The sequence below is a fragment of the Somniosus microcephalus genome, chromosome 24 (assembly GCF_052327205.1).
Source record: "Somniosus microcephalus isolate GS21.2 chromosome 24, FLI_Smic_1.0, whole genome shotgun sequence".
NCBI classification, from domain to species: domain Eukaryota; kingdom Metazoa; phylum Chordata; class Chondrichthyes; order Squaliformes; family Somniosidae; genus Somniosus; species Somniosus microcephalus.
In genome coordinates this window covers 48,623,517-48,646,512 of record NC_141010.1, presented here as the reverse complement: position 1 = coordinate 48,646,512, position 22,996 = coordinate 48,623,517, and the positions used below count along the sequence as shown (strand labels likewise).

General features: G+C 48.2%; 1 protein-coding gene across 1 annotated transcript in view; it reads right to left on the bottom strand.

Annotated features, from left to right (window-relative positions):
* LOC147101474 (integrin beta-3-like) overlaps window positions 1-22,996 on the bottom strand; it is a 120,655-nt gene that overhangs the window by 74,138 nt on the left and 23,521 nt on the right. Inside the window, exon 3 of the mRNA XM_085966612.1 lies at window positions 10,116-10,317. Coding sequence (XP_085822738.1) covers window positions 10,116-10,317 — 202 coding nt within the window. The remainder of the gene's footprint in view (window positions 1-10,115; window positions 10,318-22,996) is intronic.

The window sequence follows — 22,996 nt, the reverse complement described above, 5'->3', positions numbered from 1 at the left end:
GAAGGCCGACAAATCCCCGGGGCCTGATAAACTACATCCTAGGGTACTTAAGGAGGTGGCCCTGGAGATAGCAGATGCTCTAAGGATCATCTTCCGGAACTCCATTGACTCGGGAACAGTACCCGTGGATTGGAGGGTAGCTAATGTTACCCCAATATTTAAAAAGGGGGGTAGAGAGAAAGCAGGGAATTATAGACCAGTAAGCCTTACATCGGTTGTGGGCAAAATGCTAGAGTCCATTATTAAGGATAAAATAGCGGAGCACTTGACAAATGGGGAAAGGATCGGACAGAGTCAACATGGATTTACAAAGGGTAAATCGTGTTTGACTAATCTGCTGGAATTTTTTGAGGAAGTAACTGGTAAAATAGATGGGGGAGAGCCAGTGGATGTGGTGTACCTTGACTTCCAGAAAGCCTTCGATAAGGTTCCACACAAAAGATTATCATGCAAAATTAAGGCTCATGGAATTGGGGGCAAAGTATTAACGTGGATAGAGAACTGGCTGGCGGATAGAAAACAGAGAGTTGGAATAAACGGCTCGTTTTCGGAGTGGCAGGCAGTGACCAGCGGGGTGCCGCAAGGATCTGTCCTGGGACCCCAGCTGTTCACAATATATATAAATGATCTGGATCAGGGAATTGGATGCAATATTTCCAAATTCGCTGACGACACTAAACTAGGAGGAGGGGTGGGCTCTGATGAGGATGTCAGGAGGCTACAGTGCGATTTGGACAGGTTGGGGGAATGGGCGGATACGTGGCAGATGCACTATAATGTGGATAAATGCGAGGTTATCCACTTTGGGGGTAAAAACAGGAGGGTAGATTATTATCTAAATGGCAATAGATTGGGAGATGGGGAAGTGCAGAGGGACCTGGGTGTTCTTGTGCACCAGTCACTGAAGGAGAGCATGCAGGTGCAACAGGCGATTAAGAAGGCAAATGGTATGTTGGCCTTCATATCAAGGGGGTTCGAGTATAGGAATAGGGATACCTTACTACAGCTGTACAAGGTGCTGGTGAGACCGCATCTGGAGTATTGTGTACAGTTTTGGTCGCCCCATCTGCGGAAGGATGTTCTTGCCATGGAAAGAGTGCAACGGCGATTCACCAGGCTGATACCTGGAATGGCGGGAATGACCTACGAAGAGAGATTAAATAGTTTGGGCTTGTACTCACTGGAGTTTAGAAGATTGAGAGGGGATCTCATCGAAACATATAAAATTATGGCAGGCCTGGACAGGCTGAATTCAGAGAGAATGTTTCCAATGGCCGGGGAGCACAGAACCAGGGGCCACAGTCTAAAAATAGCGGGCAAATCATTTAAAACAGAGATGAGGAAGAATTTCTTCACTCAAAGAGTGGTGAGCCTGTGGAATTCCCTGCCACAGAGGGCTGTGAAGGCTAATTCAATAAATATTTTCAAGAGAGAATTGGATATATTTCTGAAGGCTAAGGGGATTAAGGGTTACGGAGAAAAGGCGGGGACGGGGTACTGAACTGGTAAGATCAGCCATGATCTCATTGAATGGCGGAGCAGGCTCGAAGGGCCGAATGGCCTACTCCTGTTCCTATCTCTATGTATCTATGTAAAGCCTCTGTGAGTGTGCACAAAACAGATGTTCCAGCCGAACCCTCAGTCAACCAATCCAGTTCTGCTGGGAATGAAGTGGATGACCCGGATCGTCAGTGTCCAATACACAAGAAGCCCCACCCACTCAAAAAGTGTCGAAGCTTTAGAGACAAGCCTATTGATGAGCGCACATCATACCTGAGAGAGAACCGCATCTGCTTCAGGTGTTGTGGGTCGACTACGCACATGGCAAAAGACTGCAAGGCGACAATCAAGTGCTCTGAGTGCAACAGCGAAAAACACATCGCAGCCCTGCATCCAGGTCCTCCTCCGTCAACCACCGAGAGTGCCGCGGTTGACAAAGAGGATAGCGGGGAGCAAACCGAAAGCACATCTTCAGTCACCTCCAAGTGTACAGAGGTTTGTGGAAATGCAAGCAGCCCACGCTCATGCTCCAAAATCTGCTTGGTTAAAGCATATCCTGCAGGGAGAAAGGAGAAGGCAATCAAAATGTATGCAGTGCTCGATGAGCAAAGTAACAAGTCTCTAGCGAAGACAGAATTCATCAATCTCTTTGAAGTCAAGGCCAGCGCCGCTCCGTACATGCTAAAAACCTGTGCAGGGACAACAGAGACTCCGGGTAGGAGAGTTGGGAACTTCATGATCGAGTCCATGGATGGGAAACTACAGCTTCCCCTCCCCACCTTGATTGAGTGCGACATGATGCCAGAGGATAGGACGGAAATCCCCTCCCCAGAGGTCGCACGCCATCAGCCCCACCTACAGCCAATTGCCGACAAGATTCCAGCTGTGGACCCGGACGCTCCAATCCTCCTGCTCTTGGGAAGAGACATCTTAAGGGTGCACAAGGTGCGTGAGCATATCAATGGGCCCCACGATGCTCCTTATGCACAGCGGCTTGACTTGGGATGGGTCCTCGTGGGTGGAGTTTGCCTGGGAACAGACCACAAACCAGCGGATGTCAGCGTCTATAAAGCAAACGTGCTGCACAACGGTCGCACATCCTGTCTCAGCCCAGGCCCAAACAGGATTCAGGTAAAGGAGGACTACTATGACATGACGCAGCATCATAGGTCAACCTCCTCTGCCTGTGAGGAAGAGGCAGGCCCCACTGTGAGCACAGATGGCCTAGGATGCTCAGTGTTCGAAAGGTCCAAGGACGATGGACACAGCTGGGTGGCACCCCTGCCGTCTCGCTCTCCTGGACGCCGTCTTCCGAGTGGCGGGGAGCAGGCCGCGGGGCGCCTCTGCTCGCTCAGGAGAACCCTGGTGCCGGTGTCCACCGACCCAGACATGCCTGCAGTCCTCACCCCAGCGATGCTCCTGACTCAAAAGATGAGTGCTATTTCAGCTCCCTCTGGAAACTTCGACATGGCCGAGCTGCACGGGAAGCAGCGGAGGCAAGTACAGTGTCTTGCAGACACTTCTTGGAAGAGATGGAGAGGAGAGTATTTGTCCACCCTACAGAGCCATAGGAAATGGACAGAAGACAAGCCAAATGTCAAAGTGAGAGATGTCGTCTTGCTGAAAGACAGCCAAGCACACAGAAACGAATGGCCAGTGGGACTGGTCGTCAAAACTCTGCCGAGCAGGGACAAGAGGGTCCGCAAGGTGGAGGTGAAGGTCGTCAAGGAGGGACTGTCAAAGTGTTTCTGAGGCCAGTCTCAGAGATCGTAGTCCTCCTTTCCGAAGTAACCTAGAGAACGGACTCTGAGTATGTTGCAGCCAAAGGACGTTTTCTTCAGGTTTATTTTGTATCTGTAGTGGTACAATGGAATTGTACCAAGCGGGGAGTGTGCTGCCTCTCCCTCTAACTTAACCTCACTGTATGTATTTAACTTACTTATATATGTATAACCTACCTGTTGGGGCTGTTGCCCCTTTAACTTACCTTGTAGGGCCATTGCCCCTTTAAGACGCGCCTTAGCGTGCTGACGTCACGTCACGTACGACGTAGTGTGCTGACATCACGGCACGTACGACGTGACGTGCGGGAGGCGGCTGCCGGCCCGACTCGGCCTTCCAGAAAGGCCGCCGGCACAGCCTGGCCTAGCGTCTTCGGCCGCATCTACCAGCCGCCGGGAGCGACGCGATCTTCCGCTCCCGCGGCAAGCTCCGGCTCAGCCTGGCCTCCAGCTCCCGCTCCCGACTTCAGCCTCAACGGCCAGAAACGCGACCACGCGCATCACGTGACGCCCTAAGCGCAGACAACGCGACCGAGCGTGATGAGGCCATCACGCTCCCCACAGGACTGCTACGTAGTCCTCGTGGAGTCCTCGCTGGGACACAGACCTACACCACGGTGCTCCTACAGCAGCACAGGCTCCGGGCAGTTGTATCGTCCCCATGCTTGAGTCTTGGAAATTGTTTGTCTGTAAGTATTTTAGAATGCTATAGATGATTAGTGTACACTGTATGTTGTAGAAAATGTTTAGTTGTAACTTTTCTCTGTCTAGCTGATTAACTAGTAGCTGTATTTTGATACACTATGTACAGGGCTAATTTAAAGAGAATGCCTCCCAGTTTGCTAAATGTATATTCATTGCTAAATGTACTGTGTTGCTCAGGCGTACCTAAAATTGTGTATACATATCAGTTATGCGCTTGTATACTAATGTGTGCTTCCATTTCTGTGTTGTATTTCAGTTTTACAATAATAAGAATCTTTCAGTAAAGCGTTACAAGAAAAGTCAAGCCTTGTGATTTATTGGAAGATATCAAGTTGTTCGCTATCTGTCTAGCTCTGCATAGGATCGCGTTGCGAGGGCAGAATAAGTACTGTCCAAAGTAGACTGGAGCGAGTGGGCTACACCCATCGTTCCTGTAATGAAGAGGTCGTTGAGTAATACGTCTGGGGAACCAAAGAAGGTCCGCATCTGTGGGGATTTTAAGGTGACAGTGAACCCAGTTCTTCACATGGTACAATATCCGCTTCCACGAATTGAGGATATTTTCGCCTCGCTATCTGGAGGTAAACGCTTCACCAAAATTGATCTAGCCCAGGCGTACTTGCAAATGGAGGTAGAAGAAGCCTCGAAACAATACCTTACGATTCACACTCATAAAGGTCTCTATCAATACAACCGGCTGGTGTTCGGGGTAGCATCGGCTCCGGCTATTTGGCAAAGGGCGATGGATCAAGTCCTGCAAGGGATTCCAGGGACCCAGTGTTATTTGGACGACATCCTGGTCACGGGCAAAAATGACAGTGGTCACCTCGCCAACTTGGAGAAGGTGCTCACCAGATTAAAGGAATATGGGCTACGAGCTAATCGTCACAAGTGCGAGTTTTTCCAGAAGCAGATCTCGTATTGTGGCCACGTCATCGATGAAGAGGGGTTACATAAGTCCCCTGAAAAGATTGAGGCAGTAGTCAAGGCTCCAGCACCGGAAAATGTGTCACAACTGAGGTCGTTCCTCGGGCTGGTAAACTACTACCATAAGTTCTTACCAAATTTGTCCACGGTATTACACCCACTGAACACCCTACTGCAAACAGGGGTACCATGGAAGTGGAATGACGAACATAGACGAGCTTTCCAGAAGTGTAAAGAATTGATCACATCAAAAGAGGTGTTGGCCCATTTCAACCCAGCACTACCAATTCGTTTGGCATGTGATGCATCACCTTATGGTATTGGAGCGGTGCTGTCGCACAAATTCCCAGACGGGTTGGAGAGGCCAGTAGCCTTTGCGTCTCGGTCACTAACCTCAGCCGAGCACAACTACGCCCAGATTGACAGGGATGCCCTCAGCCTATTATGGGGAGTAAAAAAATTCAACCACTATCTGCATGGGCAGAAGTTCGCCTTGCTGACTGACCACCAACCACTTGTCTCCATCTTTAATCCTAAGAAGGGCATTCCAGTGATGACTGCACAACGGTTACAAAGATGGTCCCTGTTTCTAGGGGCGAATCAATATGAAATAGAATATGAAGGCACGAAACAGCATGGAAACGCTGATGGGCTATCGCGCCTGCCACTGCCTACTGTGGAGGAAGCACCAGCAGTGGATCCTATCGAGATATTTTATTCGTCAATAATTGAGCGATTGCCAGTAACAAACGCGGATATAGAGAAGGAGACCCGCAATGATCCGACGCTGTCTCGGGTATATGATTTGACGGTGAGGGGATGGCCAACACATGGCAACTCACTGTTGCCAGCATTCTCATCCAGAAGAGAACAGCTGTCAGTATGCCAGGGGACAGTGATGTGTGGATCCAGAGTGGTGATTCCACCTAAGTTAAGGGAGAGAGTGCTAAATGAGCTTCATGAAGGTCATCTGGGGGGAGTGAAAATGAAAAGCCTTGTTAGGGCTTATGTGTGGTGGCCGGGAATCGATCAACAAATCGAAGACCTAACCAAGAGCTGCTCAGGATGCCAGAAGGTCCAAAATGCACCACCACATGCCCCTCTACACCCATGGGAGTGGCCCTCCTCTCCATGGCAACGGGTGCATATTGATTTCGCTGGTCCATTCATGGACTCAATGTTCTTAATAGCAGTGGATGCTCATTCGAAATGGCCTGAGGTGATAAAAATGTCCTCAACCACTACAGAGAAGGCGATTGCAGTCCTACAGACCATATTTGCCAGGAACGGCTTGCCAGAGCAGATTTGCTCTGATAATGGGCCGCAGTTTGTGTCAGAAGAGTTTTGAAAATTTATGAGAAGGAATGGGGTAAGGCATTACACATCCGCCCCGTATCATCCAGCCACCAATGGATTGGCTGAGAGGTTCGTACAAACCTTTAAGAAGGCGATAAAGGCCATGTGCGACGATGAAATTCCACTACAGCATAAGGTGGACAATTTCTTATTGGCCTACCGAAACGCGATACATGCAGTTACCAACCAGACCCCGGCCTTGATGTTCTTTAACTGAAGGTTGAGATCTCGTCTGGACTTGCTCAGACCAAATGTGCGAAGAAATGTTGAAGATAAACAATTCCAGCACATCAATGAGAAGCCGACAAGGAGCTTCAACGTAGGACAACCAGTCTTGGCCCGTGACTACCGAACAGAGAAATGGCAACCCGGAACGATATGCACAAGGCAGGGGCCATTAATGTACACAGTGGATGTCGGGGAGAACATTGTAAGACGCCACGTCGATCAGATCTTAGCATCACAGAAACGAGTCAACCCCATGTCTCGCGTCCCTGGGGATGAACCCGACATACCGGTAGCATCTACCTCAGAAACAGTAGCAGTGGAAACGGATGAAATAACCGACAAAAAGGGGCCAGAATCGCCTCCGCACCAAGAATAAGAACCTCAGGAAAGGCGCTATCCCGAAAGGATCAGGAAACCACCCCAAAGACTGAATCTATAAATGGACTATTGTTGTTTAATGTACATGTTAAAGTGTTAATTGTTATTTGAATATTATGGTACTACTAATCTAAAAGGGGAGGAATTGTAGTGTATGTACCTTTAAGAGAGAACTACTTTTACAGCTCCTGTATACTGTAGTACCGGCAGTGACCACACCTGTATATAAGCCTTGAGCATGCCTCTGTACCCCAGTCTTGAGACTACCCTACTCCAGTAAATACCTGTTGATTGTTAAGTTACAGCATCCGTGTGGTTATTGAAAAACATCATACTCTCAGAATCACGGATCTAACAAGACAGAAACAAAGTATTTATTTAATTTCTCTGCCATTTCCTCATTCCCCATTATAAATTCTCCCATCTCTGACTGTAAAGGACCTACATTTACCTTTGCCAGTCTTTTCCTTTTCACATACCTATAGAAGTTTTTATAATCCGTTTTTATATTTTTCGCTAGTTTGTGCTCATATTCCATTTTCCCTTTCTTTATCAATTTCTTGGTCCCCCTTTGCTGATTTCTAAAAAGATCCCAATCCTCAGGCTGACCGCTTTTTCTGGCAAATTTATAAGCTTCCTCCTTTGACTTAATACTAGCTTTAATTTCTTTTGTTTGCCATGGGTGGATCACTTTTCCTTTTGGGTTTTTATGCCTTAGAGGAATATATGTTTGTTGCAAATTATACATTATTTCCTTGAATGTTAGCCATTGTATGTCCACCTTCATACCTTTTAGTGTAGTCTCCCAATCTACCATGGCCAACTTGTCCCTTATATCCTTGTAGTTTCCTCTGTTTAGATTGAAGACCTTAGTTTCAGTTTGGACGACATCACTCTCAAACTTAATGTAAAATTCAATCATATTATGGTCGCTTGACCCTAAAGGCCCCTTTACCACAAGATTATTGATTAGCCCTTTTTCATTACACAGTACCAGATCCAGAGTAGCCTGTTCCCTGGTTGGTTCTTCTGCATACTGATCCAGGAAACCATCTTGCATGCTTTCCAAGAATTCGTCCTCCACACCATTAGTGGTAATTTGATCTGCCCAGTCAATATGTAGATTAAAGACCCCATGATTACTGTATTGCCCTTGTTACACACACTTCTAATTTCTTGATTGATACTGTGCCCTACATTACCACTACTGTTTGGTGGCCTATACACAACTCCCACCAATGTTTTCTGCCCACACAACACAACTGACAGCCAGGAGGCCTTTAGCCACTTCATGAAAGATGCAACTGCAGTGCCAACAGACTGCTTTATACGACACCTCAGACAAGGCATGTGGGCTGCATGCTCGGCCCAGTAATCTTGTCCATTGCTACTAAGCAGGTTGCAGGTCAATCAACCCATTAACTTGCTCTCCCTGATTGGATCTGTTGTTTCTTTCCCTCCATTTCTTTGCTTTTTTCCAACCCCACTAAAATGCTTGTTTATCTTTCAGCTCTCAGTTCTGATAAAGGCTTGTACTCGACATGTTAATCTGTCTTCTCTCTGCAGTTGCTGACTGATCTGCTGTGGGTGTCCATCACTTTCAGTTTCGGCTTTCCATCGTTTGCAGTCCTTCTCTTCCCTGTGTCTGTACAGTGGGTAGTCTGCTACAGGAGCTGGCGGAGGGAGAGTGCAGTGACACAGTCTTGTGGCTCCTAAAGCTGTCATTTAGTCAGAGAAACCAAAGATCTCGCTTTGCCACATGGTGAAGTCCTGAAGCAGAATGGTAGCTAGCAACTCGCAGAGCTGTACCTTGGTGTCAGCCATGGCTTAGTGGGTAGCACTCTCCGCTCTGAGTCAGATGGTTGCGGGTTCAAGTTCCCACTCCAGAGACATGAGCACAAAATCTAGGCTGACACTCCAGTGCAGTACTGAGGGAGAGCTGCACTGTCGGAGGTGCTGTCTTTTGGTTGAAGATGTTAAACTGAGGCCCTGTCTGCCGTCTTAGGTGGATGCGAAAGATCCCATGACTCTGTTTTGATGAAGGGTGGGGCAGTTCTCCCCTGTGTCCTGGCCAATATTTATCCCTCAACCAACATCGCTAAAACAGATTATCTGGTCATTATCACATTGCTGTTTGTGGGACCTTGTTTCCTACAGTACAACAGTGACTGTACCTCCATAGTACTTCATTGGTTGTAAAGCACTTTAGGATGTCCTGAGGTTGTGAAAGGCGCTATATAAAGGCAAATTCTTTCTTTTCTTTTTGGACAGTGGAATGCCACACCACTGCATTGAGTGTTCATCCACCACTATCACCGAGAGGAATTTCCAGCTGTATTGGCCTCACTGGCACAAGTGCTGTGATCCTGTTGTTTAGGGGAGAACCAAAGATCGTGGCTGCCACTTTACACAGGAAGAGCAGGGAGGTTATGCTAGAACTGTATAAAACACTAGTTTGGCTGCAGTTCTGTGTGCAGTTCTGGTCACCACATTGCAGGAAGTCTGTGATTGCGCTAGAGAGGGTGCACAGGAGATTTACGAGGATGTTGCCTGGGCTGGGGAATTTTAGCTATGAGGGAAGATTGGATAGGCTGGGGTTGCTTTCGTTGGAACAGAGGAAACTGAGGGGAGACTTAATTGAGGTGTATAAAATTATGAGGTGCCTTGATAGAGTGGATAAGAAGGACTTATTTCCCTTAGCAGAGCGGTCGATAACTAGGGTGCACAGATTTAAAGTAATTGGTAGGAGGTTTAGAGGGGAGTTGAGGAGAAGTTTTTTCACTCAGAGGGTGCTGGGGGTCTGGAACTCACTGCCTGAAAGGGTGGTAGAGGCAGAGACCCTCATCACATTTAAAAAGTACTTGGATATGCACTTGAAGTGCCGTAACCTACAGTGCTACGGACCAAGAGCTGGAAAGTGGGATTAGGCTGGATAGCTCTTTGTTGGCCGGCACGGACGAGATGGGCCGAATGGCCTCCTTCCGTGCTGTAAATTTCTATGATTCTATGAAGACAAAGATAGATTTACTAATCACAAATTCTGTTGCAGTGTCGCTTACATTAGAAATGTAACACACAGTCTCCAAGCTGCTAAACAGTGTAAGGGAAGTTCTGGACCACATTGGATGTGGGAGGCTGGGGGTCGGGGTGGAGGGGGAGTGGGAGAAACAGGGTCCCCCAGAGGGAGAGATGAAACTGGACACACAGAGACACATGACACGGCCCTTGTGTGTTCCATACCTCGACGCAAGTTGATGGCGATCTTTTGAGGAGCTAATTGCACAATCTGGTCTGCTTTGCCACTCGATCCTTTCTCGCTGAGAGGCAAATTCTTCAGAATTTTGAAGGAGCCCTGGGGAAATTCGGTCGAATTCTCCCTGCAACCTTTTTGAATTAAATTCTCCTTTAAGTCGCATCTTGAAGAGCTGCTTCCACTGAAATCCTGAAACAAATCACAACAAAACATTCCTTTTTCAATTAAAAACGTAATCTTGTAGCAGTCACTCTGTGAGGTGAGGCTCACTAGAAAGAACATTTATGAATAATGGCAGGGGACTTGCAGGGGTTGCACTCTGGTTCTTAGACGTCAGTGGCTTGACGATTGGTCAGATTTACCAAAGCCTTTAGAGTGGGCATTGCTCTCAGTACCTGTTTAGATTGAGGCATCACTATTAATATCCCTACAGAGACAGCCTATCACTATTAATACCACTTTAGAGTGGGCACATTCATTAGTACACCTTGAGAATGGGAGACCATCATTAGTACCCCTTTAGCGTGGGCACCATCAAAATACCCCTTTATAGGCTGACGAGCACCCTGAATACCCCTTAAGACTGGACACCATTACTAATACTTCTTCAGAATGGGAGACCATCATTAATACCTCTTTAGAATGGAAGACCATCATTAATATCACTTTAGAATGGGAGACCATTATTAATACCTCTTTAGAATGGGAGACCATCATTAATACCTCTTTAGAATGGGAGACCATCATTAATATCACTTTAGAATGGGAGACCATCATTAATATCGCTTTAGAATGGGAGACCATCATTAATATTGCTTTAGAATGGGAGACCATCATTAATATCGCTTTAGAATGGGAGACCATCATTAATATCGCTTTAGAATGGGAGACCATCATTAATATCGCTTTAGAATGGGAGACCATCATTAATATTGCTTTAGAATGGGAGACCATCATTAATATCGCTTTAGAATGGGAGACCATCATTAATATCGCTTTAGAATGGGAGACCATCATTAATACCTCTTTAGAATGGGAGACCATCATTAACACCTCTTTAGAATGGAAGACCATCATTAATATCACTTTAGAATGGGAGACCATCATTAATATCGCTTTAGAATGGGAGACCATCATTAATATTGCTTTAGAATGGGAGACCATCATTAATATCGCTTTAGAATGGGAGACCATCATTAATATCGCTTTAGAATGGGAGACCATCATTAATACCTCTTTAAAATGGGAGACCATCATTATTCAGCTGAACCAACATAACGGTCGATGGATGGGTGTGTGGGGTTCAGGCCAGGGACATGGCTTGTAATTCCCCAGAACTGTCTTTAAAGTGTTTTATATTGGCCCTTTTACAAAGCATCAAATTTTGATATGCGCACGTGAGTGGCAGGTCCACTCTGCCGTATTTTCCGCACTCCAATGGGTGCCTATATTGGTGCAGTAATGCGCCTTTTAAAGTATTTAAAAGAGGTGACCCTGCCCTGACCCAGGAGCAGAGGTCAGTAGTGGAGTGTGTCCAATGATTTTCAACCTCTGTGTAAGAGGAATGAGTGTGTGCACCAAGATGGGGCTGCTGTTGTTGATTCAGCCAACGGCAATGTGGTGAATGCTTGTAATTCTTAAAACCTGACCCGTTTCTGTTTTAATAGTTGTTGTACCTAGTCAATTAGGGGCCGGAATGTAAGAGTCATGAAAGTTTAAGAAAGTGTAAAGAAGAAAGAAAATACCTTAAAATATTGGTTAAATATTATGGTATAGTATGTATGTACATTTGTTTATTATTGATGCATATTCTAGTATAATATAGTTAATTTACCTGACTGACTTATTGTATTGAGAAACCCCCTCTTTTCTTGTTCCAATAGTATAGTCTGGGAGACCCCCTTTATTCTTGCTCCAATGGTATAGTCCTTAAGCTTGTCACATGATATATCCAGCCATTTTTACAGTTCAAGCACCACGAGGCTAGGAAAGGTAGAAGCGTTGATGGCTGTGGAGCAATACAGTTTCTGACCATGTTTAAACGTGTTTTACTTTGAAATCCTGTTTGAAATGTATTACAGTAAACAGTTAAAAGACAAAGTTACGTTTTGGAACATTTTATTTCGACACGCGTCTACTCGTTGCTAAAGGCCTCAAAGCTAAAGCTCAGTGGCTGCATATTGAAAACTACGGAGCGCCATTACATTAGTCAGAAACTAGCTCCCTATGAAGGAAAGGACGGAATTGTCGGCGAACGTATGTACAGGAATGGTCACGGAGCCAGACGGCAATATAAGAAAGCAAAGGTACAGTGACTGTTACTTGCGTTGTTCATTCTATTCAGAAGCTAGATAAGAGCTGCGGGTAAAATGGCCGAGGCCTTATGGAGCCGTGAGGAGCTTTCCCCAACCAGAAGGATTGTTGGCCAAAAGAGGGAAGTAAAGCTCACCCCAAAGGCAATGGAAGAGAAGTTACAAAGACGCATAGGTGCAAGGAGGGCTAAATTAGCTCAGATAACTGGAAAAATGAAGGTAATTGATTGTCTCATAGAAGATAATGCTAATATTGAGAAAGTTGAAGACATAATGTATTATGATTTCTCCAAGTTGTATTAAGAATTTACTGTACTCAATGAAGATGTATTAGCACTTTTGTCTGAAGATAAGGGAAACGCTGATCAGCACAACTGGTTTGATCTTAAATCATCTAACATTAAGGACTATGTCAAGGCCACAGAACAGTGGATGTTAAAGATTCGTCAAGATGCTGATACAGCAGAGAAAGATAAAGATGACGATGAAGTCGGACCAGATGACAGCATTTCAGAGATTTCAGCCAGACTGAGCAAAAATCGAAAAGAAGGTAGCTCCGTTACTGGACACAGGTCAGTCGCTTCTACCACATGCTCGTCGCAGCGCATGAGAGAAGAGGTTGAACGGGCAGCATTGATGGCGCGCGCAGCATCTTTAGTGGAGAAGCAAGCTCTTGAACGGGAAGAGGCCAAACTGCAGGCCCAACAGGCCCAACTGCAGGCCCAACAGGACCAACAGGCCCAACTGCAGGCCCAACTGAAGGCAAAGAAAGAACAGTTGAGCTAAAAACAGCTATTGCGGTCTCAAATGCCAAGTTGAGAGTGTTTGAAGATTATGAAGGCTCACAGGATGGCATGAACGACTACTGCCAGTCAATGGTGTCACACAGAGTTGGATCCAGGGCACCTTCAAGAGTTAAAAGAGAGTCTGAAGACCATCTCCTGGCATTACAGCGTAGAAGAGAGGCCTCTCCACTAACAGGAGCACGTGCTGCTGCCCCAGACATCAGACGGTCTAGCCAAGACCCTGCTGATGACCACCAGAGGCCTGAAGACACACAGAGAAGCCTATACCGAGTGATGCAGCGTCAGAATGAAATTACAGAGATGCTTGTAAAACAACAGAATCTGTTTCGACTCCCTCAAAGAGACATACCAGTGTTCCAAGGCGACCCACTCAAGTATAAGTCCTTCATCAGATCCTTCGAACAAGCCATTGACTCCAAAACAGAGAGCAGCAGTGATAAGTTGTACTACCTGGAACAGTACACCAGTGGTAAACCACAAGACCTGGTCAGAAGCTGTGAACACATGAGACCGGACCGGGGATACATAGAAGCCAGGAAGTTGCATCAGGAGCACTATGGTAACGAGCTGAAGATAGCCACTGCATATATTGAAAAGGTTATTAAGTGGCCACAGATCAGATCGGAGGATGGGGAGGCATTGAACACATATGTTCTTTTTCTCATAGGATGTCGCAACACCATGGAGGATGTTGAATTCATGGAAGAGATGGACAATCCTACGACTATGAGAATTATCATCTCTAAGCTTCCTTACAGGATGAGAGAACAATGGAGAGGAACAGCCTTTGAGATAATGGAGAGATGGAAAGGTAGAGCCAGGTTTGCAGACTTAGTGAATTTCATAGACAAACAGGCTAAAGTTGCTATGGACCCATTGTTCGGAAACATCCAGGATGTCAGCCCAACTACTGATGGAAGAGTGAAAGCCAAGCCTGCTGAATCAAAGACTCTGAATCAAAGACTCTCAGGAAAGGTGGTTCCAAGGGAAGCAGCTTTGCAACTATCGTCACTCAAGCTGGAGAAGAAAAGTCTCAGAACTCATCTCCCAAAAAGAGCAGCACAGTGACGCCTGCTAATGCCTTTTAGAAGCCATGTTTATTCTGCCAGAAGAATCACACATTGGATTTCTGCAGTGACATCAAAGCACAGCCACAAAGACAGAACTGAATTTCTGAAGTACAATGGCCTATGTTTTGGATGTCTTTCTCAGGGGCACCTGAGTAGAAACTGTAAGCAAAGAACAACATGCAGAGAGTGCACTCGGAAACATCCCAGTCTGCTGCATATCCATAAAGAAGAACAAGTCTCTAAGAAGAGTGAAGAAAACAATACCGACGAGAAGGTTGTTTCAAGTGCTCTGGTGTCGCTAAAACAAGAGACTTGTGGATTCACTGGGGCCGGTGACAGTGATTGTATTCTTGCCATCGTACCTGTAAAGATCAAGTCTAAGAGGAGTGAGAAGTTTGTGGAGACTTACGCCTTCATGGATCCAGGTAGTTCAGCAACGTTCTGCACAGAAACACTCATGCGACAGCTGAACGTTAGAGGCAGAAGAACAGAAATCCTATTACGCACCATGGGTCATGAGAAGTCAGTGCAAAGTTACATCCTGTCAGACTTAGAAGTGTGTGGACTTGAAGAGAAGGACTTCATAGACCTGCCTAATGTTTTCACACAGAGGGAGATTCCTGTTAAAATAGGGAACTTAGTCCTGCAGAAGGATGTGGAGAGATGGCCTTACCTGGGAAAGGTGCGTCTCCCATACATTGAAGCAGAAATTGGCCTATTAATTGGAACCAATACCTACAAAACTATGGAGCCATGGCAGGTGATAAACAGCAAGGATGACGGACCCTACGCCATCAAGACAGCCCTTGGATGGGTAGTCAATGGACCGGTAAGGAGAGATGATGGCAACAAGTCGAACAAGGAGGAACAACAAAATGTCACAGTTAATCGTATCTCTATTGCAAGCATTGAAGAGCTGTTGATACAGCAGTTCAACACAGACTTCTCAGAACGCAGCTGTGAGGAAAAGACAGAGATGTCACAAGAAGACAATCAGTTCATGGATTTGATGACAAGGTCTACACAGTTCATTGATGGCCACTATCACATTGGTTTGCCACTGAGAAGACAGACCGCGAAGATGCCGAACAATCGCTGCATAGCAGAGCAGCGCGCCATCAGTCTAAAGAGAAAGCTGAACAAGAACCCCGACTTTCACGAAGACTACAAAGGCTTCATGGGAAACATCATAGCGAAAGGCTATGCTGTAAAAGTGCCCGAGGAACAGTTGAACAGAGAAGATGGAAGGGTCTGGTACATTCCTCATCATGGTGTGTATCACCCAAAGAAGAAAAAGATCTGTGCAGTGTTTGACTGCACCGCTTCATTCAGAGGAACTTCACTGAACGACCAGCTGCTTCAAGGTCCTGATCTTACCAACACCCTCATTGGTGTCTTGACGAGGTTTAGACAAGAGCTCGTTGCCATGATGTCAGATGTAGAATCAATGTTCTACCAAGTCAGAGTCCCTGATGAAGATGCTGATCTTCTGCGTTTCCTTTGGTGGCCAGATGGCGACGTTAGTCAAGCTATGGTGGAATGTAGAATGGCTGTACACTTGTTCGGAGCCACATCATCTCCCAGCTGTGCAAGCTACGCTCTCAGAAAGACTGCAGAAGATGGCAAAGGCAAGACACCATCAGAGGCTGTGGAGACAATCTTCAGAAACTTTTACGTCGATGACTGTCTGAAGTCCGTGTCAACAGAAGACGATGCCATTGCACTGTCAAGAGACCTTAGAACTCTGTGTTCGAATGGAGGATTCCATCTGACTAAGTGGATAAGCAACAGCAGAGCAGTTCCAGCTTCTATCCCAGAAAAGGAAAGAGCCACTGAAGTCAAAGATCTGGACCTGAGCCACGATGTCCTTCCTATCGAGAGAGCTCTTGGTGTACAATGGTGCATTGAGTCAGACACGTTCAACTTCAGAATAATGGTGAACGAAAGACCATCCACAAGACGAGGGATTCTCTCCGTGGTCAGTTCCATCTACGACCCTCTTGGATTCCTGGCACCACTCATTCTGCTGGTGAAGCTGATCCTACGAGAGCTGTGTAGAGACAAGAGAGGCTGGGATGAAGATATCCCAGAAGGTCAAGCTCAGAGATGGCTCAGATGGTTGACAGATTTGCAACAACTTTCTAGCTTCAACGTCAGCAGATGCATCAAGCCTGTGAGTTTTGGAATTACAAAGACCGCTCAACTTCATCATTTCTCGGATGCCAGTGAGGACGACTATGGCATGGCTACTTACCTCTTGCTGACAAATCCATAGGGCCAGAAACATTGTTCCTTCCTCATGGGGAAATCCAGGGTGGCTCCGCTGAAGCAGGTCACCATCCCGAGGCTGGAGTTGACGGCAGCGGTTGTTGCAGTTAAAGTTGACAAGGTGATGCGGAAAGAGTTACAGTTCCCACTAGAAGAATCTGTCTTCTGGACAGATAGCACGACAGTGCTGAAGTATATAGAGAATGAGAAGATATGCTTCAAGAACTTCGTAGCAAACAGAATCTCATCCATTAGAGAAGCTACACAACCATCTCAGTGGAGGTATGTGATGCGCTATCAATTACTCATAAAAGACTGAGAGTTAAGAGAGTAACTAAAGGCTTTTATTAACAAAAGAATGAAGGTCTGCCTCGAGTGGTTGACCGGTCCAGAATACAAAGGGGCTGGGGAGCAGTCACCTTTATACTAGGACTTGTGGGAGGAGTCAGCCGAGGCATGTCCAGGCATGTACACAGTGGAATACAAACAGTGGTCTACCACATTCACCCCTTGTTTAAAATTGAGTCCGACGGGGTGAAGTGTATTAAAAGTTAGTGTATTGGAGTCTCTCCGGAGGTCTTGTCTGCCGCTGTGATCGGCGTGGCGACGGCAGGGGTAGTGGAGCTTCCGGTGTCGAGTCCCGCGTAGGCTGTGGCACAGGCGTGTCGTTCTCGTAGATGTCGAGCGGGTCGCTGGGCCCAGGCCTGCCGTCTGCTGGGGCTGGATATCGGATCGTGGGGGGGAGTGGTAGTGAGTAGTGGGTTACTGCGGCCCCCGAGGGCGCAAGGTCTCTTATGGAGACTGTGTCCTCCCGCCCGTCCGGGTATGCAATGTAAGCATACTGGGGGTTGGCGTGGAGGAGGTCGACCCTCTCGACCAGGGGGTCCATTTTATGGGTCCTCACGTGCCTTCTCAGTAGGACCGGCCCTGGGGACGTCAGCCATGGCTGTAGCGATGTCCCCGATGTGGACTTCCTTGGGAAGACAAACATTTTCTCATGAGGGGTGGCGTTAGTGGCAGTGCAGAGCAGTGACCGAATAGAGTGGAGCGCATCGGGGAGCACATCCTGCCAGCGGGAGGTTGGAAGGCCCCTAGACTTTCAGGCTAGCAGGGCGGCCTTCCAAACTGTCGCATTTTCTCTTTCCACCTGTCCGTTCCCCCGGGGGTTGTAACTGGTGGTCCTGCTTGTGGCAATACCCCTAGTTAGCAGGTACTGACGGATTTCGTCGCTCATAAACGATGAGCCCCGGTCGCTATGGATATAGCTGGGGAAACCGAACAGGGTGAAGAGGTCGTTCAGACATTTAATGACCGTGGCACTGGTCATGTCCGGGCAGGGGATGGCGAACGGGAAATGGGAGTACTCATCAATAATATTGAGGAAGTACACATTGCGGTCGGAGGAGGGGAAAGGCCCTTTAAAATCAACGCTCAGGCGCTCGAAGGGGCGAGTGGCTTTTATCAGGTGGGCCCTGTCTGGTCTATAAAAGTGCGGTTTGCACTCAGCGCAGACTTGGCAGTTCCTGGTCATGGTCCTGACCTCCTCAATAGAGTAAGGCAGGTTGCGGGCCTTGATGAAGTGGAAGAACCTGGTGACCCCCGGGTGGCAGAGGTCATTGTGGAGGGCCCGCAGTCTATCGATCAGTGCGCTGGCGCAGGTGCCACGCGATAGCGCATCCGGGGGTTCATTGAGCTTCCCGGGCCGGTACAAGATCTCGTAATTGTAGGTGGAAAGTTCGATTCTCCACCTCAAGATCTTGTCATTTTTGATTTTGCCCCTCTGCTTGTTGTTAAACATGAAAGCAACTGAACGTTGGTCAGTGAGCAGGGTAAATCGTTTTCCGGCCAGGTAGTGCCTCCAATGATGCACAGCCTCCACAATCGCCTGGGCCTCCTTCTCAACAGCGGAGTGTCTGGTCTCCGGGCCTTGGAGGGTTCGTGAAAAGAAGGCCACGGGTCTCCCCGCCTGATTGAGGGCAGCGGCCAGGGCAAAGTCGGACGCATCGCTTTCCACCTGGAAGGGGATGGATTCGTCCACTGCATGCATGGTGGCTTTGGCAATGTCTTCCTTGATACGGTGGAAGGCTGAGCGGGCCTCTGCCGTCAAGGGAAAAGAGGTGGACTTGATCAGCGGATGGGCCTTGTCCGCATAGTAGGGGGCCCACTGGGCATAATAGGAGAAAAACCCTAGGCACCTCTTCAGGGCCTTGAGGCAGTGGGGCAGTGGGAGTTCCATAAGGGGACGCATCCGGTCGGGGTCGGGGCCGATGACTCCGTGTTCCACAACGCAGCCAAGGATGGCGAGGCGGTTTGTGCGGAATATGCACTTCTCCTTGTTATATGTCAGGTTCAGGAGTTGGGCGGTGCGGAGGAATTTTTCGAGGTTTGCGTCATGGTCCTGCAAGTCACGGCCGCAGATGGTCACATTGTCCAGATATGGGAAAGTGGCCTGCAACGCATTTTGATCTACCATCCGGTCCATCTCCCTTTGGAAGACGGAGACCCCATTGGTGACGCCAAAGGGAACCCTAAGGAAGTGATAGAGGCGGCCGTTTGCCTCAAAGGCAGTATACTGGTGGTCCTCAGGGCGGATAGGGAGCTGGTGGTATGCTGATTTCAGGTCAATGGTCGAGAAGACGCGATACTGCGCGATCTGGTTGACCATATCAGCTATGCGGGGGAGTGGGTAGGCGTCCAGCAGGGTGTAGCGATTTATTGTCTGGCTGTAGTCGATGACCAGGCGCTGCTTCTCGCCGGTCCTAACGACCACAACCTGGGCTCGCCAGGGGCTGGTGCTGCCCTCAATAATCCCTTCCTTCAGGAGCCGCTCCACTTCGGTTTTAATGAAAACCCTGTCCCCGGCACTGTATCGCCTGCTCTTTGTGGCGATGGGCTTACAGTCGGGGGTGAGGTTAGCAAACAGTGGGGGGGGGTGACTCTGAGTGTGGAGAGGTTGCACCTGGTGCGCGGCGGGCAATTTGGGAGCTGCTGGCTGTGGACTGTGAGTGGGGGTAGGGGTCCACCGTACGCCATCGTAACACTTTTAAGGTGGCACTGAAAATCTAACCCCAGCAGGACGGCAGCGCAGAGGTCGGGCAGGACCAGAAGTTTAAAATGATCGTACACGGTCCCGTCTACTACGAGTGTCACTACGCAGTAGCCGCCGATGTCCGCCGACTGGGACTCGGAGGCCATAGAGATCCGCTGGTGCGCAGGCAGGACTGGGAGAGAGCAACGCCGCACCTTGTCGGGGTGGATGAAGCTCTCCGTGCTCCCAGAGTCAAAAAGGCAGATTGTATCGTGGCCATTTACCTTAATGTCCATTGTGGAACTGGCCAGCTGGTGCGGTCTCGCTTGGTCCAGTGTAACGGATGCCAGCGTAGGGGTCGGTGTGTCGCTGCGGGTATCAGATGAGGCGGTGTTGGGGGCCTGCTGCGTTCCGGCTGTCGTCCAAGATGGCGGCGTCCATGATCCCCATGTGGCTGGAGGCGTCCAAAATGGCTGCTGTACCGGTGGTTCGCACATGGCTGGGGAGGCCCAAGATGGCGGCCCGCATGGCCCACACGCGGCGCTGCTGGGGTTCGGGGTGGCTTTGGCCCTGCAGATGTTAGCGTAGTGTCCCTTCTTCCCGCAGCCTGAGCAGATCGCGTTTTTCGCCGGGCAGCGCGCTCTGGGGTGTTTTGCCTGGCCACAGAAGTAGCATTTCTGGCCTTGGGGCACTGCTGTCTGGCCTTGGGACACTGCTGCGGTAGTTGGGCCGTTGCTGGGGTGTGGCTGGGGTGGCACGGCGCTATGAGGCGGTCCTACCGTGTCTCAGGCTGTCATTCCCCGCGGCGCCCACGGTGCAGAGGAGTAGGCATCCATGCCCCGGTAGGCTGCATCCAATGATAGTGCGAGTTCAGAGGCCTTGTTGAGGTCGAGGTCACTCTGCTCCAACAGTCGCTGTCGGGTGTAATTGGATCTGTGGCCCGCTACAAAAGCGTCCCGGATAAGTTCCTCTGTGTACACGGCGGCCTTTACATCCTTACAACCACAGGCCCGGCCAAGCACAGACAGTGCCTGAAGGTATTCCACGGTCGATTCCCCAGGTTGTTGTTTACGACTCCCCAGAAGGTGCCTGGCGTACACTTCGTTCACTGGGCGCGTGTACTGGTCCTTGAGGAGCTTGATAGCGTCCGCGTACGAGGTCGCGTCTTGGATGACCGAGTAAACTCGGTGGTTCACTTTGGAGGTCAGGACATCCAGTTTGTCCTCGTCCGATTTGATTGCTGCGGAGGCGGTCAGGAATTTTTCAAAACACTTAAGCCAGTGAGTAAACTTGGTGGATGAGTCCGCCTCCCGATGATCTAAGTCCAGGCATGCTGGTGTGAGGATCTTCTCCATTATAAAAATTTTGTTAATAAAATTGATGCGCTATCAATTACTCATAAAAGACTGAGAGTTAAGAGAGTAACTAAAGGCTTTTATTAACAAAAGAATGAAGGTCTGCCTCGAGTGGTCGACCGGTCCAGAATACAAAGGGGCTGGGGAGCAGTCACCTTTATACTAGGACTTGTGGGAGGAGTCAGCCGAGGCATGTCCAGGCATGTACACAGTGGAATACAAACAGTGGTTTACCACAGTATGTAAACACCTCATTAAACCCAGCAGATCAAGCCTCACGGGGATTGAAAGCTGAAAACTTCATGAGGAGCGAAACTTGGATACAAGGCCCAAGTTATCTGCTGGAAACAGAGAGATCATGGCCAGAAAGACCAGATATGCCAAGTCAGATTGCTGAAGATGACATCGAAGTCAAGAGATCAGTCACAGCAAATCTCATAACTACGAAAGAGAACTTTGACACAGTGAACAAGCTTGTTAACCATTTCTCAGGATGGCACCAGTTGAGGAAAGCAGTTGCATGGTTTCTAAGGCTGAAAGAGTTGCTGCTACACCTGAGCGGTAAGAGAAAAAAGTATCGAGTCACTATCAGTCAGTCTGAAAGTAACCCTGATAAGCAGAGAATGCTTCTACAGCAGTATATGCACCAGCACAAGACCACATTGGGTAAGAATTCACTGACCGTGGAGGATTTGGCCAAGGCTGAGATGGAGATAGTTTGCTTCAGTCAGAGACAAAGATATCCAGAAGAAATCGAAGCTTTGCAGCGAAATACTCCAATCATGAAAGGTAGTCATATGTACAAGCTGGACCCTACACTCCAAGATGGAGTACTGAGGGTGGGAGGGCGACTAAACAAATCTGCTATGCTAGAGGAGGCCAAGCATCCTGCTATCCTTTCTAAGGACCTCTGGGTTGCTACTCTCATTCTTCAACATATACACCAGAGTATTGGACACAGTGGGAGGAACCACGTGCTTGCGAAGCTAAGACAAAGATACTGGATTCCAGGAGCTAATTCTGTAATAAGAAAAATACTCTTTGAATGCATTGTTTGCAGACGGTTACACGCTAGAGCTGGGGAGCAGAAAATGGCAGACCTGCCTGAAGACCGTTTGTTACCAGACAAGCCCCCATTTACAAACGTAGGGGTGGACTATTTCGGGTCTTTCGAGGTAAAGTGAGGACGGAGCCTTGTCAAGAGATATGGTGTGCTTTTCACTTGTTTGACCATCAGAGCAGTTCATATTGAGGTGGCACACACGCTTGACATTGATTCCTGTATTAATGCCCTGCGGCGCTTTGTCTGTAGAAGAGGACAGGTGTCCATTATGCGTTCTGATAATGGCACTAATTTTGTCGGGAAGCTATTGAAGGTTGGAATCAGCTCAAAATACAGGAAGCCATGATGCAAACAGGAATTAAGTGGATCTTCAATCCACCGGCTGCATCCCACCATGGAGGTGTCTGGGAAAGACAGATACGCACCGTAAGAAAACTACTCAGTTCTGTACTGAAGCTGCAAATGCTTGACGACGAGGGACTTCAAACCGTTCTGTGTGAGGTTGAAGCCATCATTAATGACCGACCGATAACTAAGACATCTGATGATCCTAATGACCTCGAAGCCCTGACCTCGAACCACCTGTTCTTGTTGAAAACACAGCCAGTCATGCCCCCGGGAGTCTTCAAAAAGGAAGATCTGTATGCACGTCGGAAGTGGAGGCAAGTTCAGTATATGTCAGACCTTTTTTGGACCAGATGGACAAGAGAATACTTACCTCTGCTACAGGAGCGTCAAAAATGGTCCAAAGTAAAGAGGAACTTCATTGCCGGAGACATCATCTTAATCGTGGATGATTCAGCCCCCAGGAATTCTTGGTTGATGGGAAAAATAATTAAGACCATGCCAGACTCCAGAGGCGTTGTTCGTCGCGTTTGTTTGCAAACCAAGACCAGTACCCTGGAAAGACCGATCACAAAGCTCTGCCTGCTACAAGAAGCAGCGTGAAAGGTTCCCGAACAAAAA